Raw genomic sequence first — 21896 nt, 5'->3', positions numbered from 1 at the left:
TATGGGCCACTTGCTCCCCGGCCCTTGACGAATGTGATTTGCGGATTAATTGCATAGCTTAAGCATCATAGAGTGAAAGTTTAGTGTTTTTAAGTCCTGTCAGTTTAACAGGGCAGAGAGAGAGAGAGCGCGCTAGAGAGAGTGCGCTAGAGAGAGTGCGCTAGAGAGAGTGCGCTAGAGAGAGTGCGCTAGAGAGAGTGCGCTAGAGAGAGTGCGCTCGAGAGGGAGCGAGAGAGAGAGAGAGAGCGCGAGAGAGAGAGCGCGAGTGAGTGAGCGAGCCCCGGCCACTCGCTCACCGTCTTCAAACAACACGACCGCTGTCTTGCTCTCTCTCCTTCGCGCATTTTAATCAATTGACACGATGGTGTCGATGTTTAAATAATTTAAAATGAGAATGTAATTGTGAGCACCCCATTTTTGTTTGTAAGAAATTTTTTTATTACATTTCATATCGCAATATATATCGCAGAAAAATAAAATATCGCAATGTCATTTTTTCTCAATATCGTGCAGCCCTAATGTCCACTGATTTTCAGTATAGAATTAAAGGGATAGTTCACTCAAACATTTAAATTCTGTAATTCATTACTCAACCTCAAGTCGTTCCAAACCTGTAAGACCTTCGTTAATTCTTCATTCGTTCAAATTAAGATATTTTTGATGCATTCTGAGAGCTCTTTGACCCTCCCATAGATAACAAGGGTTCTATTGCGATCAAGGTCTAGAAATGTAGTAAGGACATCAGTAAAATAGTCCATGTGACATCAGTAGCTCAACCATAATTTTAGGAAGCTACAAGAATACTTTTTGTGTGCAAAGAAAACTGAAATAAGGTTCGTGGCCCAAGGTTCAGTCCGAGAGAAATATGTTTTACTCAGCAAGAACAAAAATTAGATTGAATATTGCATACAGGTAGACCATTAATCGTATAAGACGTCAGACATATGGTTTCAAGTTCAGAGTCAGCTTTGGCCTTATCTCTGGATACAGCTGTAACTAGTTGAATCCCATGAGAGCCAATCGTTTGCCAGCAATCTTAAATTTATGCTCTGTCCACATCATCCATAATTTAAGGGGCAGATTGCTGCTCTCTGTGAATGGCTTCCGTATCTCTGCAACCATCTGAGATTCATTTATGTATGGAGCAGTGAGAGAAAGAGAGCAGCGCTGCCTGAGGTGGGAGAGCAACCATATGAACCTGTTAACATGAGCGGAAAGTGTCCTTCCACCCCATCAGAGCGAGAGACATGGAAAATAACATACAAGACAAAAGGGGTTTTTAAAGAGATGAATGCCAGCAGCACTGGGATTAATTAATCATCACTATAAATTGAAAATGACTGATGACATTCAGTTATTAATGGAAATTAGGGACACGTTTTGCTAACTGATAGACTTTCGATAGACTTTTCCACTTTTAGAATTTCGATTCAAATGATATTTGTACCTAGATTTGCATTTCCAAAAGTAAATTGTGCTCGTGTATTCATTATTCTTGTCATTATTAAACAAACAATTTTTGTTTCAATTTAAATTAAATGTAACTTAAATAGCCTAATTATTTAACTGAAGAAACTTGACTAAAATGTATTTATTCATAATTATCATTACTACAAGAAAACTAAATGTTTTCAATTTAAATTCAACTACAATTGCAAAATTAAATTTTCTGTTTAATAATAATAACAATAATAATACATTTATAAAAATTGCTAAATGATTAATTGAAACAAAAATACATAAAAAAACTAAATATATCATTATTATTATTATTATTGCAAACAAAAATAAAAAATATAAGTTGTTTGACAAAATGCATTGTTGCTCTTGATTAAGATCACAGTGTTACTTGCATTTGGCACAAGGCAGAAAATGTACTGTATACATTGAAAAATAATGTGTGTATATATATATATATATATATATATATATATATATATATATATATATATATATATATATATATATATATATATATAAAATTTCCCTAAAGCATGGCTGAAACTGAAATGATGTACAAAGGAAAATTTGCAATCTTAACACAAATCTTAACACAAAAAAAAAAGTCATTTAAACTTTGAAAATCAATAAACAAACTGTTATTTCAGCAATTATTTTCACTAATATGCATATACTTGGGTAAGCATGGAAGTAATGCTTGTATTATTCATAAATGAATAGGAACCTTTTCTCTGAATGAAACATTCAAATGTGTGATGTGCCTACTTGGCATTCACAGAGCAAGTGGTGATTGCCATTATTTTTGACCAGGAGGCCTCAGTGTCAGGAGAGCTGACTGCAATTCAAACACATTACTAAAGAGTTATCCAAATGGCCATGTGTATCGCAGCGCTCATTAGGAATCCTTTTCCTCTTAGTAAAATAATGCATTTTTCCATATTAGCCCCAGCACTGTACCACCAGCTGGCCTAATAAAACAAAACGTATCCCACTGCAGATTACTCCAAATAATTACTTGAGTAAATACATGTCTGCAGGTCCAGAGAGAATGGAAAACTCAATTAAACCTACATTAGACCTGCTGGGACTCATCCAAACACCCAGGATGCAATGGGTCCAACACTGCTGGTGCTGTAGCTAATGTGAAAGAACAGGTGGTGTAACCATGGTGGCCGTGAGGAACCCATACCGGGATAAAAAAGTCATTATTTACTCACTCTCATGTCATTACGTAGATAACAAAAATACCCATAATTGGGGAGTTAGTTATCATGACAATATTTCCCTCAAGTTAGAATGGGATCATTTCTACTCCAACTTATTAACTAGAAACCAACTTTGACACCTCCTCGTCACTTACCATCTCAGAAACCTTTTAAACAAATTCCATCTTGTTTGCAATTAGAAACTGAAATGCCTGCAGGAACGTTCTAAATGGCACATATAATTTAAACAATGTAATGTCGCTCCAATCAAATTTTCGCCTAGAGGGTACTGAGACGCATTTCCTGCGATAAAGTTGATTCAAAACCTGAAAGGTAGAAACACTAATTGCATTTCGTAAAACAAGTACCAAAACATATTTAGAACCACACACTCAAATTTACCTTGGGTGCTGAAGGTGGCGTCAATGGCAGAGCCATCCCAGGATTCCACAGCGCTGTCCACACTGGGAATGGTAGTGGAATAGTTGTCCGAGAGTTTACTGGGTTTCTGACTATCATCTTCCATATCACTCAGATCGTTCAAACGACCCGTTACTGAGGGCTGCTTCGGGCTTGCCACTACAGAAAGAAGGAAAAAAGAAGATGATTGACTCATATCCCATCTCAGTCAACAGACCAGAGAGATCCAGACTTATTGGATATTAGGCCCACAAATCAGTGCTCATTTGATCTTTTGTTCTTGGATGATGAACTTTACCTTGTCTACTGTCAGTCTACAGTATATGATAGATGGAGACAAAACTAATCAGACCTTAGGCTTTAATGACTCACGGCTAGGCAGCTTTATTGCTTTTTAGCGCTACAAAGATACAGTACAGTTCTCTGGGAGTTAAAGCTGCAGTAGGGAACTTTTGACGCTCTAGCGGTTAATAAACAGAACTGCTTGCGTCTTGCGGAAGAACATTGTAGCCGGAGCTACTTCTCTCCGTTTATGTCTATGAAGAATCACAAAGGTACTGGGTTACTCCGCTGCGGTACCCCCGAAGCAATCTAAAATAGTCCGAATATAAACACTTATTATAGGTGTACCCTAGAGATTCAGGACAAGCTAAAAACATGGTTTGGAAAATGGATTCATGGTGTACTCGCTTATTATGTTCATTTTTCTACATTTTGAACACAAACAAAGTTACGGACCGCAGCTCTGATTGGTTGTTTTTTACCGGGAGCGGATGACTTTCTGCAAATGGCAATAGGACCACTGGGAGGAGCCAGAGGAGCTTGATTTTTTCACAGATTATCTGTCTCATATTCTACTGTCAGGACATAATGACAGGTTTAACAAATATGTAAAAAATATATTTTTACAAAAGTTCCCTACTGCAGCTTTAATGGGTGTGAGAAAGCGTGACAGATAACAGAACAGTGAAAGAACGTGCCAATCAGAAGTCTGGGAAATATGGTTAGACAAATAATGTTTAAAAAAATAGTAAATAATTCAAATGAGAAAATAGAATTTTTAAGTAACCCCCCAAAAAATTTAAATGATAAAAACTTTTCCCTTCACTGTAAATAAAAAAAAAAAAAAAAAAAAAAAATACATAAAATTAAGTAATACAATTTTATTACATTGTGTTTTTTGCAATGTGATTCAATATACAGGCACCATTTATGCATTTGTACACAAAATTAACTTGAAGTATTTGAGCATAAACCATTAAGCCTTTAGCTTGGAAGGCTTTTTATGAGAAGTGAGTTCAGACTTATGACCTGTAGTGCACAAATAAAAAGCCATTGGGCTGTAAGTGTGCGTGTCAGCACTCACATTCTCCCTGCTTCTTGATCTTCAGTATGACGGACTCCCCTGCCATCTGAAGCAGGTGGATGGCCTCACTGAGAGGTTTGCCCTTCAGACTGTTGCTGTTAATGGCCAGGATGCGATCACCAATGTGGATGGCACCGGTCCTGTGGACACAAGAGCACACCAACTCGCTCTAAAAGGGCAAAAGCCTTTTTGTTTTTACAAGATATATACATCTTAAATGTGATATTTCTCAACTGCTGACAGGCTTGAAGACTGATAGAACGTACCTCTCGGCCAGGCCACCTTTAGTGAGGCTAGAGATGATGATGGGGTCGAAGGGCTCCTCGGTGCCCGAGATAGTGATGCCCAGCGGCCCGCCGTAGCGTTTCAGCTCCACCGTGTAAATGATGGCACCAGAGCTCTCCTGCTCGTCTGCAACACAGGCCAACAGCACACGGGCGTCCCTATCAACACTGCCATCACGTAGGATACCTCACAGAGGGGCAGAGAGCAGAGCGAAGACACCCCTCACAACACCGGTCAGAGAGAGGAGGTAAGGAGAGGAGGGATCGAAGGAGGATGGAGAAGTATTGACCAGAAAATAAAAGATCCGTGGAGAGAAAACATGAAGGAAAAGGAATCGAAGGAAAAAAAATAGAAATGGGATAAAAATACTAGAGATGTCAATTTAATGCACAACTGACCATTCACCAAGTACTGCCTTTAAAAAATAATAATAATTATAAATTATCATAAATTATCATTTTATAATATGCAATAAATACTGCAATTTAATGTATCAGTACACACAGAATTGCTACAGTATATTTTAATCACAAATATTTTCTGAAGATAATTTATAATTACAAAATATATAATATAATTTAGGATTACAAAATCTAAATTTTGATAGATATATTATTATAAATTGTTATTATAAATATGTAATTACATATTAATAACAACTTACAATCATATCTAAAAATTTGTTATTTTTTTGTTTGAATCAGATTAGTCACATTTTTTAAACACATCGTGTAATTAATTTGACTAAAATTTGATATAATTGATCGACAACCCTAAAAAAACATAACCAGAATAAAAGTAAAAGACAGAAACAATATATTGTTCTCACAAAAAAAAAAAAAAAAAGCTAGAGAGTAATGGAAAGCGAAAAAAAAAAAAAAAAAAGTGGGAAAGGCCAAAAAAATTAAAAGCAAAAATGAGAAATGGAAAATACAAGGGGATTGGCAAAATATTCAAATTCATAATAATAGTAATAAAAAAGGATATTGGCTCCGTGATCCATAAAAAAAAATGGATACTGCACCTACCTCTACATAAAATACACGTTATCATGTAAAGGAGAACTAAACTCCATATCCTGGACCCACAATGCACTTCAAAAGACTAAATGTCTCATGTCAGACATTTCATTTTGCCCAGAGTGCCTTAGTGCATTCAAGCTGTAGATTGTATCAGTATGTGTGTCCTCAGGGGATTCTCGTGCTAGTTGCTTTACCAGCTGAGTTACAGGAAATCATAATGTAAATTAATTATAAGACTGAACTCATTTTGCATGCACTCGGCAAACAGATGTGGCTACAGCAACAGAGAAATCCACTTTAAAGTGTTTTATAAAATATTTGCGGCACTGATTCATAATGCTCAACATCAATTAAAGGGGTCATATGATGCGATTTACTTTTTTTCCTTTCTCTTTGGAGTGTTACAAGCTCTTGGTGCCTGAAAAAAAATCTGTTAAGTTGCAAAGACTAAAATCCCAAATCCCCCCTAAAACGGCTCGTTCTAACACGCCCCTTCATGTCTATGTCACTATGTGGAAATATTCACTTAATGCCGCCCAAATGTTCACGTAAAGAAAGAAGCCCTGGTTCAAGTAACCGCAGTTAGTTTTGAAGCAGCCATTTCAGGGAGATCCTGTGTGTATCTAGGCAAAGCAAAAGCACTTTATTTGGCCTTCAGAAAGTAGATGCAGTTAGAAATCTTTAAGATTACTTTCCACAGAACAGCAACGCATTGGAAGACCGTTTCGGGAACCTAGGAGAGGAGGTCATTCTGACTTTGCTACGACAATCTGGTGCTTCTGATTCAGCTACTATAAGTATGTTTTGTTACTAGTTAGAAGTATTGGCCATTGAGTATTGATGGTTTGAAATTTGAAATTTACCCCCCCCCCCCCCTCAAAGTGATAAGTGTTACTACACTAGTGGCGAGACAGATCACAAAACTTATCACTGATCCGTGGTTTGATTAAAGTCAATTTTATTTTCAAATGTGCTACTTTGGCTGGCTCTGGTATAGCTGACAGTGCACTCAGACTCTCTGTATTAACCACTCTGCAGACTTGCTCAATGTCTGCTCAAATCTGATTGGTTACACCTCACGAGTAATAGCCTATCAACACTTGCGAGACGGTTGAAGCCGGTCTGCTGGGTTGTGGAGTTGCTAACTTGGCGACTTTGTCGCTAGATTTAGTGACTTTTTTCCAAAAAAGCGATTAGTGACAAATCTTGCGACTTTTTGGGCAATCATTATTTAGTCTCTGAAACTCTCTGGTGCTGCCGCACGAGCGCGAGGTCTCTCTTTCCCAGCCTGAGCCTCTCTCTCTGCATCTGCTGTGTTCAGCAAGCGCAAAGAGCAGCAGCACTTTCAGTTACTTACATCATAAATATGCTAATTAGTGCATGACATCATCTAGTTCATGTTCTCATGATTTATTTTTATGAATTAAAATGTTTCACAAATCGCACCCTAGTTTTATGTATTGTGTGTGTGCGCATGCTCTTGTTTTTGATATATCAGGACACATCTCTATAATGACTTATGAGGACATAACACCTTCAGCATGTCCCCATTTTTCAAAACGCTTATAAATCATACAGAATGAGTTTTTTTGAGAAAGTAAAAATGCACAAAGTCTCCTGTTAGGGTTAGTGTTGGTGAAGGCCCATATAATATTCCGTTTTTTACAGTATAAAAACCATTACGGCTATGGGATGTCCCCACTTTTCACAAAAAACAAACATGTGTGCGTGCAGGTGTGTTTGAGAGAGAGAGAGAGAGGAAGCACAGTGTAGTCCGCTTTCTTAACCCTCCGTGGCTTGTGTACTGCACATATGAGCTTCATCACTGTGTCTGTCTACATTTATTTAGAAAGATGAAGTTAGCGATTAAGGAAATGGGCATTACATTCCCAACGTTTGCTTGTGGTGTTCGGCCAATCACAATGCACGGGGTAAGGTGGCCAATCAGAGCAGACTGCGTTTATCAGAAGCATGGGCTTTGTAGAAGACACGATTGAGAGAGGCAGGGCATAGAGGACCTACAATAATATACAGTATTTAAAAAATAATTTGTTTTTTGAACATTAAAGCATGTCAACCTATTCTGTTACACCAAATACACAAAATAACTATCTTTAAAAAAGGATCATATAATCCCTTTAAGAGGTTAACCTGCCCATTTTGACATGGCTACGCCAAGAAGGAAATGCGCTAAAGAGAAAGTGAAAAAAATAGAGGAAAACTTGCAGATCCTCAGGGCAAGTCATTGTCATTTCCCACCCGCAATCCACATACCAATGAAGCGTTGATATCCGTCAGATCACAGCAGCTGTAACTGCATTGATTTGTGTGTGCGTGTGTATATGCTGGGGGTCTGGGGATGTTCGTTAACACGAGGTTGGCTCATTACGCTTTTGTTTTTTTGGTGCTGGACTAATGGAGAGATGGGAGGGAAATTACCCCCACTTAACACGCCAGTCAGCACGGCCTCTCTCAGACTGATGATTTGTTGTCACAGCTCTAAAAAAGGGCTTGTAAAAAATGAACGTCGACCTTAATGTTCCCAGCGAGAAAGATCTAAACGAGCCTCTGGCTTTGGATGTGAGGAACTGAAACACATAAGGTGCCATTTCACGAACACAATGGATGTCCTGGATGAAATATGAATGCCAAATGAAAGTGATTCGCAGTTCTGCTTTGTAGTATGAGTATAATGCCTCTGTAGCAAAGAATTGTGGGTAGATGCTTTGGAGAAAGCTGGATAAGGGCTCCAAGGGTTTCTAATCGGATAATTGAACCAAATGAGCATTAAATTAGAGAAATTAAACCTAATTTTCTTCTATGAGCACAATGCGAATAGTATTAAGGATGAATTGTGAGGTTGCAGGAGCAAGGGGAGTTGTGTATGTTGTTGAAGCCCAGAAGAAGCGAAGATCTGTGACATTTCCTGTAGCAGAGCCTCTTCAAATCCTCAACATGGGCTCCCTCAGAGTAAAACAGAGGCTAGCTATATTCAAGAAAGTCATTTGGGTCTGAAACAACATAAGATTGATTTTTTGACTGAATTATCTTTGGAAAACTAAGGATGTCAGCAAGGAACATCAAAATGTAATATGTTAAAAACATTATCAAGCAGTAACTAAGCACTGAGGATGGGCGATATATCCGATTGGTCCAATATATTCATAATTTTGTAGGTGAAATAAAATCTATGATTCATTTTTGTTAACTTTTTAACTTATTTTTGATTAAATTTCGCCACATTTTATTTTGGTTCACCATACTTGTATAACTACTCAGTCTTTAAATGGGAAAACATGGAAGTGTTTGGTGGCTTCTAAATTCATCCCTATTTGGATAGTAAAGGGGCGGTCAGACTGCACTTTTCGTTCCATTGACTTCCATTCATACGTATGCGAATGCGTTAGACCAGAAACACAAGCTCATGCAAGAAATTTAGCATTTTGCTGAGTTCAAGTTCGGTGAACTCTGACCTGCGAATTCGCATCACGTGAAGACCAGTAGAAGATCGATACGTCACTGCGTGACCTCTCTGTATAGAAATTCAAAAATGAAGGAAGCGCTAATAGCCGTAGCGCAGCATCCTATTTTATATAATGATCTTTAAAAGATTATAAAAAATGGAATAAAGAAAGAAGCTACATGGTTTGCAGTGTCAGTGGAAACAGGAACATATGGTACATTCGAATGCAGACACATTTTATAATTTTTTATTGCTTAGTGTGTATATATAAATCGAGAGAGAGACGCTTTCGACGCCATCACAAAAGACACAGTACAAGCACATCGGAATCCATGTTGTGATAACTGAGGGGAAACCTTGGTGTCTGATGTTATATCCTGCTCCCACCCATATTCGCAGTAGCGTCCAAAAAAAATTAGCACGTTGAAAGTCTAGTGTGACCGCCCCTTAAGGAATGAGTGGTGCTAAGCTAAACGCTAACATAGTGGCGATGCACGCTACAGTGATTAAGTGCACACACTGAGACGGGATAGATACGTATCATCTCGTCTAAGTTGAAGGAAGAACATAGTAAAATATGGAAAAATGGTAGCTTTTTCTTTTGAGGGACTCCTAGCTAATAATGCTGCCATGTTTTTTCTCATCTCGTCCTTTTTCTGTCCTTGTCGTATCTTTAAAACCAGATTAGAGTAAGCTAATCAGTCAGGTTTTAATAGCTCATTCTTTATCTTGATCCTGGCAAACAAACGTTTGTGTTAGAAGTCTTTGCTGAGGTCTTCTATCCTCGCATGGGGGTTTTTAGTGTAAATTTGAATCCGTGTGGGGATTTTAGTTGCAGAGGCTCAGAGGTACCTGAGTTGTCCTCGTCCTTGCGGATCTTGAGTTTAACCAGGTCTTCGCACTGCTGCAGGATTTGAACGGCGTCCTCCATGGAGCAGCTATCCAGACGGATGTTGTCTATTGCCAGAAGCTTATCCCCCAGCTCCAGGGTGCCCGTCCTTTGAATGAGAACAAGAAAAAACAGTTACAAGCACAAATGTTTCTGATTTTTTAAACTAATACTTCCTCAGCCATGCAGTACATCTCCATTTCATCTTGTGATATTTAAAAAAGGTTATTTTCTCCCTGTAAATGCAGAGACATTTACAAATGTATTCTGAGCTCACATTCTGCAAGACAACACATCCATTATTTAGAGTATTGACCATGGGACACAGTAAAGAGCAGCCAGAGGGGCTGACATAGATCCGATGCAAAAAAACGCAATTTTAGCATATTTTTATCATATTGGCCATAATTGTGTGTCGTTCTATATTCAGATTAGACACTGAGATGTAATCCTGCCTGAATTCACAATTATTCCACCACTTCTTCATATTAAATGGCTCACTTATTTTTAGGCTCTTTTAATAGAGCTGAAATGGAGGAGAGCAAGATGTGAAAGATTGCGACAGCCAAGGCCGTCTAACATGAGGAATACAAAGACAGACAGACACGTGTTTAACCACTTCACGGCGTACACAGCGGTTCATAACCCAATTCTCTCTCTCCTCCTCGCATAATTATCAGTTAAACATATGTTCTATTATGTAAAAGCATGGGAAATTAGAGTATATGTGCTGAAAGAGGTAATTATACTGGTATACAGCCTCCCCCAACAATCGCCGTGGATCATTTTTTCCCCCAGCTTTGTTAGCCTCACAATATTGCTAACCATTTTAACAAATAAATGGAGATTTCCTTGAAATAAATAAAATCTTACCAACCTGAAATGTTATACTGTACTCTCGAGCTATGAGTGAAAGGTTATAAAAAACAACAACAACAAAAACTAAGCTAGTCAGTACAACTAGATTAGATTTTATTGCAAACAGCCCTGCATAGACCTCACAATCAACAACTATGCAGTCAAACAGCACTCAACACCTTTCCTCAGGGCAGACGCAGAGATTTGTGTCTATACGGAGGGTTACACATTCTCTCAGCCGCACTCAATCAGAAGCCTTCCTCTGTAGCCTGGAGAAAATGAGCATTTATATGCATAATTATGCTTTAGCAGGTCGAATGCAGATAGCATACGCTCGTAGTCATGCTCAATTCTGTGCGCAGATGTCATTACATTAGCCATTTGGGTCCATTTGAAGCTATTTAAGGCATGGGTGAAGGGCGGATTTGGATGAGAGTTTAGAAATACAGTGCTGACGTGCACCAAAACTGAAGTTTTAGCAGCCATTATCCTAGTCTTCAGTGTCACATGATCCTTCCGAAATCATTCTAATATGCTGAAAAAAAAAACGTACTGACTCCAAACTTTTGAAGTGTATAGTGTATACCATGCAAAATACAAAAATAAATGATGTGAGGCAACTTAAGGCAAGCACAATTACGTTCAAAACTTTTCAACTATCTTTTATTTTTTTAAGTTGTGCTGAATAAAAAAGATCGAAAGATGTTCTGTTTTTAAAGCGTGTTTTGTTGAGTGAAATATTGTGCACTCAGGTAGAAAACGTAATCCATCCATCATGTATTTTTTGTTTAATATAGCAAAGCGAGAGATGCTTGTGGGTGTAGCTGTGTTAGATGCTGTATGAGTTATTATGCAGGAGATTAGCGTTTCTTTAGAATTTAAGAGTACATTTTAAAGGAGATATGGTGCAAGACAATGATGCGAGGCAGTACCTGTGCGCCACGCTGCCTTTTTTTATGTCAGAGATGATGAGTGCATCTCCAGGCTTCCTACTGGAAGGAGCTGTGAAGAGAGAAGAGAACAATCAAACTTTTTTAATTGCAAATCTCACTCATTTTCTGTAGGCAACACTGCTGATTATCTAACTCAGAGTCATTCTTAGTTAACAACTTAGAAGTTTTTAAAGGTAAAATACAAGGTTCCGCCTTGGTGACAAAAAGTGTCTTTAATGTTGGAGAGAGAAAATCTGATGACACGACAAGAGCTTTGTATCAACTTGTAGTGCCTCTTCGCATGGTTGGTGGAGGACTAGCTGCTTTTGGTAGCGTGAACAAGTACTTGTCACTCCAGACAAGTCAGAACTGATGGTATGTTGTCTATTTTACATTTTTTCCAGCTCGGAGAATGACATGATACCACTGCAAAAGATGGCACTCTCATTGACTGACAACGGAGATAAACATTTTCCAGAGTGCTGGCTGGACGACAGTCTCGCAGCAAATAATAGTACATATATAAAAATGACACTTTAACCATAAAGAAAGCACTCTGAACCAGCCTGAATAGTTTACTTGCCTTAGTAGTTTTAAAACCCCTATAAAACCAGGTAACAGTCCAGCCTGACAAGTTAAGACCAACAAATAAGCTTAAGCTTTGGGTTAATCCATTTTATTTATATATATTTTTTCAAGGATAAGTCGAGGATAGTTGTTCTCGATTTTTTGACTCTTAAGCCCCCCATCGTCCAACACAACATTGAAAGATCCCCTATATACCTATATATTGTACTGTAATCTTTTCTCTCTTGTATATCTGCTCTTATCACGAAGAAACTGCTAGTTTTTAAACCTTTTATTAAGAGAACATGGTTAAGCTGTTGATATATTAAATGAATTAACCATGATTTAACTATTTTGTGAATGCAGATGTTTCAGGATCTGTATGTTCTTCGATAAAAACAAAAGTTATATAATATTACATTATGGTAAAAACCGCTCTATATTATTATAAATTAATAAATATATAGCCTAAACAAATTGCTGCCAGCTCTCTAGGATTTGGAAGAGAGCCATTACGTCAGTGTGAAATAGACCTTTTTAGCAGCTCTAGTTGTATTCTGGTGCACAGGGGACAGATGTGAGTTCATAATCACATGTCATATGGTCGCTAAACCACCAGGATCATCTGGAGATGTGATATTAAACTTCTCGAGTGACGAGCCAGAGCATTTTTCTCTTCGTAAGAGCTCAGGGTGATTCATGTTCACTTAATGCATCACGTACAGATTGGAAGGTCATGTCTTTTTCACTTTGAATAAGAAAAATAATCTCTTTTGTTAATCCTGCTCACTTTTCTACCTAATATGCCTTCCAGATGGTGCTACAGCTTAATCATCATCAATTCTGATACTATGTGCAGGCTGCCAGTGATGGGGACTTGTCCTATGCTGCCCTGTGGGGGTCTGTTCTTTAAGCTCTGCGCATTGAGATGCAGAGCATGTGTCCATGTTGGACAGATGGTTTCAGAGGTTTTCTGTGCTGGGTTGTTACAGTTCGAGAACAACCCTGCAAGCTCCAATTCACAGAGCAGCTTGATAACTTGAGAGATGTTCTCTAAAAAAAATTATTTTCAACAAAGTATATATACTATATAATGCATTTGAAATATGCAATCATAATAAAATTGGAAAATGTATCATAAAAAATGCATATTTTAACAAAGGAATATATCTTAAAGTGTGACTATGTATAGTATGGTGTGAAAAACATCTCTAATGCCTCTTTATTCAGCTAATATGACCTGAAAGACCCAAATTAGAGCTACTTTATTTCCACATTCAAATTAGAAAGCAAGTCAGGGAGGTTTGTCTGTCAAAAGAGAAAATGAAGGATGACTCCATGGAGAAAGGTCAAAGATTCAATCTCGATGGTAGGGACTACAGCACTAGCAGTTTAAAAGAGGAAAGAAATTGCTTTAAGGATGTCGATCAGAATGAGCTAGGTTTGAACAAGCTAGCTGAGAGCAAATGGTCAGTAATACAGTTCCTGTGATGTATCTGACAATTCAATCTCCAAATGTTAGTGAGTTCTCGGACCAAAGAAATAATCATGTTTTCTGCTCCGCTCAAAGAGAGCGCATGTCCGCTGACCTTAAAGGCACCTCACCATATGCTGCAGTACAGCGCTGTGATGTCACCTTCAGATGAAGCACATCAAAGCACATCCTTTCAACTCCATGAAGCTCTGATGAATTTTACAGCAAGCATCCAGAGCAACAACAAAAAAAGACTTCTCACATAAACAGACACTCAGCTTGATGGTATGTTTTGGAAATCAAGCAACAAGATGATTCTTATTTGTCAGACAGGCTACATTATGACATTCGGAATGGAAAAGATACAGCCATCTTCTGTCTGCTTCCTAAAGTGGCACTGTGGTTGCCACTGGTAGCTGATTTGTCAGTTTCCTCCCTTGTGCTTGCACTGCTATTTGGACCTGACCGTGATAAATAGCGTGTCTCATTCACAGTCTCTGCACTTTGCGGCTCAAATTGGTCTGGCCAGGTGAATACCAATCTTCGTGTCAAACTGGAACAACTGCATGAAGGAAACACTTGCTTTGTGCATTATCTGATCCAGTTTCTAATGTAAACTTTATGTGGTGGCCACAGTGATCTTCAAATGCATTTCTACTAGTAATTAACCTTGCTTTTCTGGGCTATAAAAATCTGAATCTATAAAAAAGCCAAATCTGTAGTTTAAGCAGCCAAATATTATCTTGTATTATTCTTCAAGATGCCACCAGGAGAAGACGACAAGGTAATCTTTAAGGAGAAGTAAACAAAACATCTATAAACATGTCCTACTATGGCTTTATTGGTACCTGAGAAATACGGGCCCTGCAGAGGCACAAAACAGAAAGCCATTAAACTCTTCAGTAAGGCCACAAGAGCTTGGCAAAGTCCATATACATAAATCGATCGACATGTGGATAGGACAGCCTACGTCTCTCTTTCTCTTTCATTCCCAGCCATAAAAGTAGATTTTCTCAGACATCCTGCTGGTCCTGAGCCAAGCGGAGGCATAATTGATTAGACTGTCTTTGCATAAATATAATACTAGAATGGGATTTCTCTGTACACATCTCATCCAGCACTCGGTCTTCATTAGTTAAAAACCAGAGCTCCACCCATCAGTGCAAACTCCATGATCTCTGAATCAGCCAATAATAACAATAAGTTCATTTATTTACTCATTCTTACACAGTTCCAAACCCGTATGACTTTATTTCTGCTGTAGAACACAAAAGGAGATATTTTTATGAATGTTCAAGCTGCTGTTTTCCATGCAATTAGCGTAAATGGGGGTTGCAAGAGGATTCAAAAACACCATAAAAGAGACCTGTGCACTGTATTTTAGGTTTTTCTGAACACATTTTTTATATATTTTTTTTGAAGAACATGGCAAAAAGTCATAATTCATTGAAAATGAATGAGTCCATAGACGACAAAGCAATGTTTTTGGTGAACTGATTCATTGGGTCTTTCATTCTGCATTTATTCTAAATCTTTTGATTCATCATTCAGTTACTAAACCACCATGAATCATTTGTTCATGAATTGGACTGATTCTCAAAGTAAAAATTGTAATAAAATTTGAAATCCTGAATTCCATTTTTCTTTCCCTCCCAGAAAACTATTATATGGCTTCAATGTAATACAGAATTATGGTGCTTTTTGAATATCGAAAGCTCCAGCTGCCATTCATTTGTACTTGCATACTTGAAGAGCCATCAATTTATTCTTCAGAATCTTCCATTCATGTTGCATAGAAGAGATTTTTTTGTGGTGTTCTGTTGAACTATTATGTTTATTGATATCATGGAGTCTTTGAGAAGACACACTGGAATGGGAACCAACTGTTTTTAACGATCTGAAAAGCACTTACAGAATTTTTTCTTTAGCACAGGCAGAGTAGTTCGTCTGGTTCATTAAGGAAGTTCAGACAGCTGTAAAAACCCACAAAGAAGCTTTACTGGGAACCGTTTGCTATTATCTTTGGACTGTGCATATCTACATACTGTAGCCAATCCTGGGAGAATCTTGCCCCATCAAATAAGTAACAAATGTGAGGACTTGTACACAACCAGTAAGATAATAAATACTTTCATTTAGAAAGTGTGGAGGACGACGGGCAAAATTGCTTTGGAGGTAAACAACACCGCAGCTTCAGAGAGAAGCAATTACTGCTGGGTTGTTGCATGGGGTCCACCAATGCATTTCACGAAGACGCTTTCTGGCTAATAACAGAAAGTTCGTATCATATTGCTGTAATGGGGAAAGCAGTCACTGTCACAAAACCGAGCTGGGATGAGGTGATGAATCATTCTGGCTTGACAATGCGGGCGGCATTGATGAAGCAGCTGGGAAAGGCTTCGAGCGTTAGGAGCGTGGGGTTTACGAAGCAAGCTCTGCAGAGTCCCTGACTGCAGGTGGAAAACAGACTGAATTCACAAGCAGATCCATCTATAACGATCTTTCCAAGGACTCAGGTGATGGTAAACAATGACACAACAGGAGAATAGACACAGTATCTCTGGAGGAAGAAGGGAATGATGATGGTTTGGAAAGTAGTCTAGTGTAGAGAACAGAGGAGATAAAATTGCAAAAACCGATATAAAGTTGAAAGGCAGGATCCCAAGTTCAATGCCTTAAATCCCCACAATGCACCAGACACTGGCTGCATATGAATGCTAAAAAATACGTTTTGTCACATTAACTGTGCCTTCTCAGGCATTTTACAAGGGTAGAAGGCAGTGCTGTTATCATTTACCAAAACTATTAATAAAAACATCTTTGTTAATTGAAATAATTCTGAAATAAAATATAAATATGCAAAACCAAAGGTGGAAAGGTGGAAAACCAAAAACAAAAAGTACAAAAAATACTAACTGAAATAAAACTATATATATAAAAATATTTGCAATTATTTAAAATGATTAAATTATATATATAAAAAAAACTTACAAAAGCATATAAAAGCACTAAAAATAATTTCAAATTTAAACTGAAAATATAAAAGTTAATTTGAAATATTGATAAAAATATAATGGTATATACTAGTAATCACTGAAATACAAAAGGCATTTGATAAAGGGATTAAAAGAAGTTTTGCTTTTCTTTGAGTATTGTAATCAAAAATATCATTAGATTATCATTATGTTATGGTGCCCCGAGAGACCTACATATACAAAAACAAAGCAATACACTGAAACTGCCTTCAGTTCCTGACTCAGACACTGTGACCTACAGTCTGTGCCTAGCAATTAAATTTACTATTGCAATAAATGAGAGATAATATATAATTACGCACTGCTTTTCATGCAAAACTTCAAAATGTAATAAGCACAAACCCTCCGAGTAAGAACCTTTTTTTCATCACTCTAATAAGCAACAGCTACATTATTTCCCAAGAAATCCAGTAATAAGTCACCCAGATGCTTTTTTTATTTTATTTTATGTATTTGGAACTGAAACGGGTTAAATGTCACATATTCAGTGATTTAGGCAATGAAGGACTACCCAATTGTGTAGACTTATTTCTAAATTTGTGGCCTGATTAATGAACAGAAAAATGCTAAAGAGGCAATTAAAGCTCTAAAAGGATTTTAAGGTTATTTAACAACACTTTCACAGATACATTTTCTTTCACTATACTTTCTTACATGTACATTTATGCATTTGGCAGAAGCTTGTATCCAAAGCAACTTTCCTTCAAGGTTTTTGCCTGCCTTAACATGCACCATTAAATATAATTTTTACACTTGGATTGAAGGTCCGAGAGCACAAGCAAAGACAGCCTTATTAATATGCATAGAGGAAGTGAGAGAAGAATACGTACAGCTGATGGTGATGCCCAGTTCCACACCTGGCTTCTTTGGTAGCTTCACATGGAAGGTTCCACTGCTCGGAATAACAGATTCTAAATGTAAAAAAGTGAAAAAAGGTTTTTAGATACAAGCCTATATATATACCATCATTCTGGAAATTGAATAATTGTGAATTTATAGATCATTTTGAAACCGAAAAGTGGAGATTCAAATGAATGTCCAAACCAACACTTGGGCATAGTTCTGTCATCAGTTTCTCACCCTCATGTTGTTCCAACTCTGTATGATGATCTTTTTTCAATGGAATGCAAAATTAGATGTTTAGGAGAATGTCCAAGCTGTTTTTTTCCATACAATGAATGTGATCAACCATAGTGGTTTCCATTGCATGTAAAAGAGTAGCTTTTACTTGCTTTGTTTTACATGCAAGAAAGAAAGCAACATTATTTTTTGGGGGTGAACCCTCTCTTTAAAGTGACATGGGAACATGGAGCAGTTAAATATTCAGTCTTTCTCTCGGGCAGAGATGTAGTCAATCTTTCTGACAGAAGCGCAGGAAGCTCGGTCTGGGAAAGATGGCAGAAATAAAATCTTCATAAAATATGTCGTTCTCCCCTGGGCAGTGAGTCAAACTCAAAAAGAATGACAGAAGTGTCCAAGCGCTCAAAGAAAGAAAATGCACAGCTCTCCAGTGACCCGCCATTGCACAAAGACCTCTGCTCTAGAAATGATCATGCAGTAATTCAAAACAACTCCTCAACAAAAGTGTATTTTAAAACAACCACTTGGCCTGAACGATAAATAATACTGTACAAGCAAAAACGGTTACGTTTTTCTCCTTCAAGCGCATCCTTCCAAAAGCAAATGTTATTGCTCTGTGATAAACATTTACATTTTATTGGGTTGCACACTAAATTGACATTCAGTTTTGGAAATGGAAATATGCAGGTCTTGCCAATAATGGTACAATCATGCCATGCCAAAAATATGACAAATATTGCAAATTAATTTAACAAATAACTTGCACCACTATTCAAAAGTTTGGGGTTAGTAAGTTTTTTGAGAGTTTCTGAAAGAATTCTCATGCTCATTTATTTGACCAAAAATTCATTAAAAAAAGAAATATTATTACAATTCAAAATAATGCTTTTATGTGTATATATTCTAAAATGTAATTAATTTTTTATGATGAAAAAGCATCAGTCTTCAGTGTCACATGATCCTTCAGAAATCATTCTAATTCGTATTAGAAGTCTCCTTGAAGTCGTCAGAAACACAATTTAAAAGATTAATTAATTATCAAACCAAATTAAATAAGACAAAACACTAGGATGACAAGCTACTTAAAGTGTGTCTCAAGGACTACAGACTTTCGCCGTGGCCTATCCTGTGATTACACTGCCAGCACGCGTCCCTACCTGCTACGTCAAACTCAATCTCCAGTGTGACTTTGCTGGTGATGCTGGAGTCCCTCAGCAGCTGATTGGTCTCCTCCAGCGTGCTGTCCTCCGTGGGGATGCCGTTTATTGACAGGATGCGGTCGCCAATCTGCAGGATGCCGCACCTGCGTACAGAGAGCAGATTTAACACACCATTCCTCTTGCACTGGCCAACAGATTAGCTGTGCAGACGGTAAAAAATTAAAATAATGGACTGGTGTAGAGGGAGACAAAAAGGGGTAGTGGGACCCAGGAAAAATTTCACACTGACTGACCAGCCAACCACTTATATTATGCCAGCTGGCGCTGTTAAATAGACATTAGTGAGTGAATGTTACGCTTTAGCCAAAAATACAAATGTCCTCTTAGCTGAAGGTCAGAGTAAAAGCACTTTTTAATAGCTGAGGGAACAACAACTAAAAACAGAATGGCTTAATTGCTTTTGCTTTCACTGCTAAAAACAAAGTTGGTCACCATAAGGTAGTTTCTGCTTTTTGGATGCTGGTATCCAGTGTGCATCACCAACAACAAAAATGTAAAACATTCAAACAAGTCATATTGTGATTAGCCTCAAAAAACAATGGTGTTGTAGGAAAATATTTACTGAGAATAATTACCTTTTAAGGTTCTTTTTTGTTCTTTTTAGAGCTTGACAGACCCAGTTACAATATAGGAACAGGTTCAGCTGAAAACGTGCATACTTTTCTGAGTGTGATGTTTTTCTAAGATGTGTATTCATCTGGAATATGTATTATTTAGTGTTTGTTAATTTGTAGTGCATTTCTAAATCATGTTGAGCAACATTCAAATATAAGCGGGACATTTCTTTCTTTAACTGTATTTTATTTTACTTTACAATTTATATTGAATTAAAAAAATTGAACCACCAAAATACCATAACTCGTATAACCGACCTAATCCACAGTGGTGAACTTCAGCATTTAACTAAATATAATACTTTGTATTATAAGTTAAGTGAATAAACTGTATATTGTATATCACTGAGACAAAACCAAGTAAAACAGATCTATACACAGTAAAAAAAGAGAAGTTAATAAAATGATTCTGTAATTTACTGTAACAAATCATAATTTACTATATTATAATTCACTCTGTAATACTATACTATACTAATATTTTGTATATTGCTCCAAAAAGAAAGTAAAACACCACACGGGTGTCCCCACAAAGGCTCAAATGAATCTGTGAAATGTTTTTGGGAAATAATGCATTATTAAAATTCTTAAAATGCAGCATTACTACTCTTGTTCCACTTGTACAACTCCGGTAACTCTTTATCAAATCACCAACATTACAAGGTTTATGCATTACAAGGTTTAACAATTACAACTTCAGCTGGCAGCGACTCATTCCTGTTGCTTAGGTCAGTAATTACAGTGAAGTTGGATGTAAATCCACCTCGGTCGACCAGTAAGCTCATTTGGATGCCAGCTGAGGCTCCGCCACTCAGGTAATTATAGTGAAGTGCTTTGCTCTATCACGTAATGCTGTAGTCAATCATAGCCCAAGCAGCCTGGAAATCAGATCATCACGGCCAGGCAGTTATACATCATATGTGATCATTGCATTATATCATTTATGAAGCCGTGGCTCTGCGGAGGACAAGTTCTAAGCGGCGAGAGATGTGCAGTGATGTAATAACTGTGGTCTTTGGGACGTGTTCAAATAATCAAAATTAGATTTGAGATTAAATATTCAAGATTCCCAAAGGGAAGTTCACACTTCTCTGATAACGCAAACAATTAAGCCGTGCCGAGTGCTCTGATCTGAGGAAGGGTATGTGGAATATTAAAACCCAGAGATTTAACTAGGTCAAAAGAGGTGATTAATGGAGATTAATAAAAATTGTGTCGCGGATCTTACCGCTCTGCTGGGCTGTCGGGATCTATGTAAGCGATGAGCGGAGGAGAGGACAGGGTTTCTGTGGCAAAGACTCCTCCCTGAAGCTGGATCCCAAAGCCCATGATGGAGTCGCTGATGAGGGTCACCTCAGTTGTTTCTGTGTGGACCACCTGACCGGCAAGTCCTACCGTACTGGAAGCCAGAGACACTAGAGGCATGAAAACAGAGGGCAACAGGGTCACAAACAGCAGAAAGTTTCTCACAGAATCCTACAAAATTGATTTTTGGGGCCCAAAAGGACCCTCCCAATTCATTTTTACTATATGGAAAAGAGCAGCTTGAACATTCTGCTAAACTTCTCCTTTGGCCATCAACATTAAAAAATATATAAATCAACCAAATTCTAGTAAAAAATACTTTAAATCAAATAAAGCAAATTCAAATAGCTGTTCTGTATGCATCTCAAAGCATCTTTTCACAGACTAAAAGGTTGGCAGCCATGTGAGTCTTTGCAGTGACTGAGCTGGATTTGTGCCCTCGCTGCAGATAAGAATTCAATATGTGTGCTAGTATCTTTGGGCCAACTACGCGTGCTTAGAAATAAGAAAAGTCACTTTGATATAGAGCTGGTGTATTATATCGCAAATCAGACCACAGGGATTTAGGGAAACTCTTTCTGTAGACGGTGCAAATTATGAGGTTGTTAGAACTTCCTTATTTTATGGGTCTGACTCTGGATCTGAAATGACTATATAATACAATACTTAAAAAAATAGTGTTGTCATTATAAATAATAAT

The 21896-nt window shown here is 37.6% G+C and overlaps 1 protein-coding gene and 1 long non-coding RNA gene across 11 annotated transcripts in view; one reads left to right on the top strand and one right to left on the bottom strand.

Annotated features, from left to right (window-relative positions):
- The window catches only part of LOC127975931 (uncharacterized), a 28826-nt gene extending 16366 nt beyond the window's left edge, over positions 1-12460 (top strand). The window contains exon 3 of the long non-coding RNA XR_008157663.1: positions 12306-12460. This is a non-coding gene — a long non-coding RNA (uncharacterized LOC127975931). The remainder of the gene's footprint in view (positions 1-12305) is intronic.
- The window catches only part of LOC127975881 (glutamate receptor-interacting protein 1-like), a 224930-nt gene that overhangs the window by 11869 nt on the left and 191165 nt on the right, over positions 1-21896 (bottom strand). For 7 of the 10 annotated variants that reach the window (XR_008157649.1, XM_052579950.1, XM_052579912.1 and 4 more), the window contains exons 12-19: positions 21120-21306; positions 19215-19360; positions 17808-17888; positions 11902-11971; positions 10075-10220; positions 4719-4923; positions 4453-4592; positions 3069-3245 (exon numbers count right to left, since the gene is read on the bottom strand). Coding sequence is in view for 9 of the 10 variants with exons in the window: in XM_052579950.1 (XP_052435910.1) it covers positions 3069-3245; positions 4453-4592; positions 4719-4923; positions 10075-10220; positions 11902-11971; positions 17808-17888; positions 19215-19360; positions 21120-21306 (1152 nt within the window). In the remaining variant the exon portion in view is untranslated. The remainder of the gene's footprint in view (positions 1-3068; positions 3246-4452; positions 4593-4718; positions 4924-10074; positions 10221-11901; positions 11972-17807; positions 17889-19214; positions 19361-21119; positions 21307-21896) is intronic. The other 3 variants (XM_052579943.1, XM_052579981.1, XM_052579974.1) reach the window with 1 other exon arrangement.

The sequence above is a fragment of the Carassius gibelio genome, chromosome A4, assembly GCF_023724105.1.
Source record: "Carassius gibelio isolate Cgi1373 ecotype wild population from Czech Republic chromosome A4, carGib1.2-hapl.c, whole genome shotgun sequence".
Taxonomy (NCBI): domain Eukaryota; kingdom Metazoa; phylum Chordata; class Actinopteri; order Cypriniformes; family Cyprinidae; genus Carassius; species Carassius gibelio.
Note: the sequence above shows the minus strand (reverse complement) of the source record. Positions and strands in the feature narration are given on the sequence as shown.